General features: G+C 39.7%; 1 protein-coding gene across 1 annotated transcript; it reads right to left on the bottom strand.

Moving 5' to 3' along the window:
* Positions 1 to 334: 334 nt before the first annotated feature.
* On the bottom strand, positions 335 to 5,309 carry LOC128610387 (laminin subunit alpha-4-like). The gene is made up of 8 exons (XM_053629663.1): positions 5,140 to 5,309; positions 4,845 to 5,025; positions 4,617 to 4,772; positions 4,334 to 4,499; positions 4,001 to 4,128; positions 2,222 to 2,315; positions 1,944 to 2,063; positions 335 to 1,085 (listed from the first exon to the last, which is right to left on the bottom strand). The coding sequence occupies exons 1-8, from the start codon at positions 5,163 to 5,165 to the stop codon at positions 919 to 921; spliced, it is 1,038 nt and encodes a 345-aa protein (XP_053485638.1). The 5' UTR covers positions 5,166 to 5,309; the 3' UTR covers positions 335 to 918.
* Between the last annotated feature and the right edge of the window lie 691 nt (positions 5,310 to 6,000).

The following is a 6,000-nucleotide window of genomic DNA, read 5'->3' as shown; positions in this document are numbered from 1 at the left end:
CTGTAACTTATCTTGTGTATGTCAACTTGACATTGAAATTGACAAAAGCAGCCTTTATGACGGCCCACTCCTGTTGGAACGGTCATGTGGATTCGTGTCAGTTGTCATAGAACTCATGCAAGAAAACCTGCTACTCAAACTGTAGCAGATGCAGAAAGGTATAGTATTATTGTGATTCCGACACACTAAGCACAATGAACTTGTTTTCATTCTTATCCCTTGATTTTATATATATATATATATATATATATATATATATATATATATATATATATATATATATATATATATATATATATATATATGTATGAGGTTTGTAATGAATTTTGGAAGTAGTAAAGGGCCTGCAAAGAAAACAGTAGACAAAACAGACCTGTGTGAGAAAAGTTACTTTAATTCTACACACATTTCAAGCACCACCAACAATATTACAAAAAAACAAAAACAAATGGTCCATTATCTTACCTAATAAGTCTTTACACCAAATATAATACAGCTTGTAGAAATGTAAATCAGGTGGTAAACATTACCCACGATGGTCAAAGTTACAGTACGACACCTCACGTTTCACTTCCGCTATCATAAAAGACTTAAATATTGTGTGTACAGTATAAATAGTGTGCAAACAAGACCAGCTAGTAAATAAATAGGCAGTATTACACTTCAGCTCAATAAGTACATTCACCCAATTGAAGGATCCATGGAGATCGTTGTGTTTTGTTTTTGCTTGACCTCTGTCCACATTTATTTCAATATATGGCAATTATGTGACTTTTGTATCTAACAGCGATCAAAGACAACGCTATCAGACAGTGGACTACAGGACGGAGTTGGGAAACGTTAACGTATTACGCTATAATTTCTCATGATTGCCGGGCTTACACTTACTCTTCTAATCCTACAGCTGTGGAAATGACTTCACTGTGGAGAAGGCGGCGTCAAGTTAGCTGGACACTCTCGCACGTTTACAGGTCCGAATACCGCCGCGAGCTTGTCAAACACCACCACATCCCTGTTAAAGACCATGTTTTGGAGACACCCAACATAGGATTCGGTAACCGGGAGGAATGAGAACCTTCGACGATCTGCAAAAAAGAAGAAAAAATAATCTCGTGATAAGTTTATTCACTTAAGTGTAGTGCTAAAGTCTTATAAACTAAAATATGAAACTCATGAGCTACAAAGTCATGTGAAGTTGCCGTGACGTGTTATAACGACCTTATGTCAACAGACATCTATGGCACTTGTCTTAAGGTATTAAATTGACATAAAAAATGTATTTAAAAAAAAAAAGAGCACTCTTTATGATAGCTGATGCGTTTGAATAAAGAGTTTAAGTAGTTTTAGGTCCGTTAGGGCTTAAGTAGACTTATGAACACCGGCAGTCACTAAGGCTTATGTTTGAGAGGAGAAATAAGACTGTATTTTATTGACTCTATTGGTGCAAGTGTTTAAGCTATAAAACAAACAAACGAACAAAGAGAACTTACTATAAAGTGCTCATGAAAATAAATTTAGTAATATTACTAATAAAACATTAATACTTTATAGAAACTAGCAATGCAAGCGTTGAATAAATCAATCGATTAATCAAACAGAAACATGAATACAACCACAACAATAATAATAATAATAATAATAATAATAATGGATTTATCAGAGTAAAGTCCTCATGTAAATAAATTTATACAAAAAAAACGATTTTGAATAATACAATACATTATTATAGAAACTACCAAAAGTGTTAAACCAAACTGCAATATAAATAAATAAATAAAAACATTTTCAATACTATTATTGTTATTATTATTATTTTTGTTGTTGTTATTGTTATTGTAATCAATACTTAACGTGAAGTGCTCAATAAAAGAAACTTTTCTGGATTTTGAGTAGCACAACGCTTTACTAATGAGTATTAATCTTTGTAATCCTCATGCGAATACCTGGAACTCCACCCACATAAACAGGAAATCTGTCCTTGGTGGGGGAAGACGAGCTCGGGCCGATCGTATACCTGCCCTCTGTGTCCACGTGCATCTCTACCACATTGTTCCGCTGGATTACTAACAGAGGGGAGCAATAATATGATGAGTGAAATCGGAAAATAATAAAAATCTAGGGAAGCTTTCCATTTCTCCTAGTCTAATTTCTACACATAATGTCTAATTTCTACACATAATGACATTTAGTCCGTAGACAGTTCATGCTTCGACGGATTTACCCGCTATCCTGTGGAACACACCATCACAGAGGGACTGCTTTGGCTGGACGGACACATTGAATCCCCCGCCGCCGTTATTCACCTGAGCCACCACCTGCAAGCCAAAGATCAGCGCTGTTCAAACTGCGACGCTCCTCTGGAGATGACTGATTCTTTCTCGTCTTGTCTTCCATTCTTTCCTACATACTTGATGAGGTGTTTCACATTCAAGGCTGTGTTTCATCACATGCTTGTGTGAAATCACAATTTTTACTTCCTGTAAGAAGGCCAGCTATTGTTCCCTGAGAATGCAGTAGGAATGCACTCAGTTCATACAGTCCCCTCTGAAACTACTGGAACGACAAGGCCAGGTCATTTGTTCTTGCTGTAGACTGAAGACATTTGGGTTTGAGATCAAAAGATGAATATGAGAAGAAAGTTTTTTGATTTCCTGGTATTTATATGTAGACGTGTTAAACGGCGTAAAACGTAGCACGTTTTGTATCAGACCACTCGATTTTAGGTGAGCAAAAATATTGGAACACGTGCCTGACAGGTGTTTCTTTTTAGATTGATTGTTTCAACAATAAATAGCTCTGAAGTCAGGGGGTTTTCGCCTTCAGCTTCACCTGTGAAGACTGCGTTTGTTGTTAAACAGGATAAACCAACATGAAGATCAGAGAGCTGTCTATGGGAGAAAAGCAAGTCATTTTGAAGCTGACAAAAGAGGGGAAATCAATCAGAGGCATTGCACAAGCATTGGGCATAGCCGATACAATGAAAAAAGAGCAACAGACGATGGGTCGGGTAAGGTAAACAACAACAGCTGATGACAGAAATATTGCGAGAGCTGTGAAGAAAAACCCAAAAACAACAGTCAGTGACATCACCGTTCAAAGAAGACTTGCCTGGCTGCTCCTGGAACATTCTCACTAATCTTATATATGATGTAACTCATGATGGTAGCAGCAGAATGAATTCAGACGTTTACAGAGAAATGCATCCAAATTAATCAGGAGGAACAGCAAGACAATGATCCTAAAGAAAAATCCTCAACGCTCATCTCAGATTTTGATCTCAAACTCAGAAGTCTTTGGTGTATAGCACAAACAAATGAATTGCCCTCGCCATTCCAGTAATTTTGGCAGGGACTGTTTGTTACACTCATGAACCATTTTATCTTGTATATCGGTCATTTGTAGGTGGACAGTTACTCCAATCATCAGTGGTAAGGAACCATCATTGACCTGATCATATCGTACATGTGCACAGAGCCCTACTGTACAGTGGTGCTGGAAAGTTTGTAAAATGTTCAATATAATATAACTGCATACATATGACCTAAAACATCATCAGATGTTCACACGAGTCCTAAAAGTAAATGAAGCCACTCACATTTACATAATATTGCGTCATTTTCCTCAGTAAATAATCTACTTTTAGGACGATGATGTTTTAGGTCATATTTATGCAGAAATACAGCAAATTCTAAGCACCGCTGTGTATCTTACAGTTTACCTGATAAAAGACCCGATGTGTTTAGACAGAAGGTAAGCAGAACTAACACATTGACAATTGTGCATATGTTGAATAATAAACAACGGGACAGTTATTATGGAAGAAATAAAACACTTCAGGACGTGCTGTTATAGGAACATTATCAATGACGGTTTAGTATAATACCCTGACAAGAAATTTTACTGTTACTGTTACAAGACCAACGTTTCCTATATGATCAAACTGAGGCACTTTTGACCCATAACATCCTGACTAGGGTCCAAATTTAAAGAAAGAGCTCACCTCTCCTTTCCTCATGAACACGGTGAGATGATGGTCAGAGTTTCCTGTGTGCAGTAGGAGGCCACTCTGATTACTGGGACGCAACTCGAACACGAGCTCGAATTTCCCGGTCACCATAAACGACTCATCTGCACAAAGACAAGAAGTAAGCTCTTTCTGTATGACGTGTCAGAGGTCACATTTAAATTTGCCTCTAAAATTGGTTCTAAAATATTTTATTCGATTATGTTTGATGGTTAGAAATCAACCACCCAAAGGGATCCCAAATGAATGTATCTGATTGTATGACTTAATTGTACAATGAAGTGATGGAAGATTTTGCCTAGGACTCACCAATAATGATGTGAGCTCCCCTCCCTGAGAAGTACGCCCCGCTTTCCATCTGCCCCTCAAAGCACAGACCTACACCACAATTCACTGCTGGTGCCGCCATCGCCGAGCCGTTCATCCTGAAATTGCGGACACACCCGACCACGCCGTGCACGGGCAAACTCTTCCACTAGGAATGAGTTTGAGAGATTAGAAATGTACCGTTTCCACCATTACAAATCCCTTTATCAGTTCAGTTCTTCATTTGAACTCTTCTGGAACCACTAAATAGTGTGTGTTAAATCACCTTCAGATCAGCATGCGTGTGTGGTGGAGGGCTGCCCAGGTGTACAGCTGTACTCAGCTGGATGGACGAGCTCTCTCCTGGATTCAGCACACCGTCCTGGGCCCTCAGACCATCAATAACCAGGCGAAACCTGCGCTTCTCCAGACTCAGTGTTACCTGCCAGGAGATCATTGAAGGTCAAAAGGTTGACCATGATTAAAAATAAATAACCCACAGTAGAATTCTAACCGTGTGCCACTTTCCATCGTTGTACTTCTCCCTGTTAAAGATTTCCCTCTGACGGCCAACTGACAAGCGGATTCTTCCCTTGGACACATAAAGAGCCAAGTGGTACTTTTCCTGTTCGGCGGGAATGTAGAACAGCAGACCCTCTGCCGACTTCGTCTTGACATCTAAGGAAAAGTAGGGCCTGTGAAGCAAACAACGCATTAGACGACTCTCTGTCAACACTTTAATCCCATTATACTCTATTGACGTTGGCGTTGATGTGAACATTCGTAACATTAACAGGAAGTGAACTCACCTGTGTGTGAGAGCTCGAGAGGGCATGGTGTAGCTCAGACTGCTGGAAGCACCTGCGAGGTGAAAGGAATCTGGGATCGGAGTCGGGTGGAAGCAGCTAGAGACTCCATCATCCTTTATCTCTTCTTTGCCATCCTATAAACAAAACACACACATGAGCTTGGAGCTCAGGATGAGCATCCTTTCATCGTGTTTTTTTTTTCAATTCTTCAGTCCATCTGTGAATGGGAAAGTTCTAATATTTGATAAGGTTTATATTAAGACAAACCAAATACAGGTTTTTAGGATAATACTGTGATTCAGAATATCCCTCCAGCCATTTTCCATATTGCTTATTTGAAGCAGGATTGTGGGGAAGCCTGGAGTCTATCCCAGGGAACTCGGGCACAAGGCGGGGGACACACTGGACTGGGTGTCAACCTAATGCAGGGCACAATCACACACACATTGGCACACTACGGACAATTTGGAAGTGCCAATCAGCCTACAACGCATGTCTTTGGACTGGGGGAGGAAACCTCCGAAGCATGGGGAGAACATTCGAACTTCACGCACACAGGGTGAAGGTGGGATTCGGTCCCCCAACCCCAGAGGTGCGAGGCAAAAGTGCTAACCACTAAGCCACTATGCCCCCCGAGTCAGAATATAGAAATATATGATTGGCTCTCATGGCGGAGTCTAACCTTTGACCTTTAGGTGCCACGTACAGTAACCATGGTATTTGATTTTGAACTAACAATAACATTAGTGTCCTGAATGACCGAACCACGAGTGGTTAGTATTAAATAACTAGATAACAGATATCATGGGTTTATCATTGTGATTTATTCACTCAAACCACATTCAGAGGGACATGTACATC

The sequence above is a fragment of the Ictalurus furcatus genome, chromosome 7, assembly GCF_023375685.1.
Source record: "Ictalurus furcatus strain D&B chromosome 7, Billie_1.0, whole genome shotgun sequence".
Taxonomy (NCBI): Eukaryota; Metazoa; Chordata; class Actinopteri; order Siluriformes; family Ictaluridae; genus Ictalurus; species Ictalurus furcatus.
This window is presented reverse-complemented; position numbering and strand designations above follow the sequence as displayed.

Excerpts from the sequence above, each read along its gene's own strand:
- LOC128610387 (XM_053629663.1), bottom strand. The coding sequence starts at position 5,165 with ATGCCCTCTCGAGCTCTCACACACAG. Across the intron at positions 2,316-4,000 it reads TGTTCATGAGGAAAGGAGAG|GTGGTGGCTCAGGTGAATAA; the intron begins GTGAGCTCTTTC and ends TTTGGCTTGCAG. Across the intron at positions 2,064-2,221 it reads TGTGTTCCACAGGATAGCGG|TAATCCAGCGGAACAATGTG; the intron begins GTAAATCCGTCG and ends CCCCTCTGTTAG.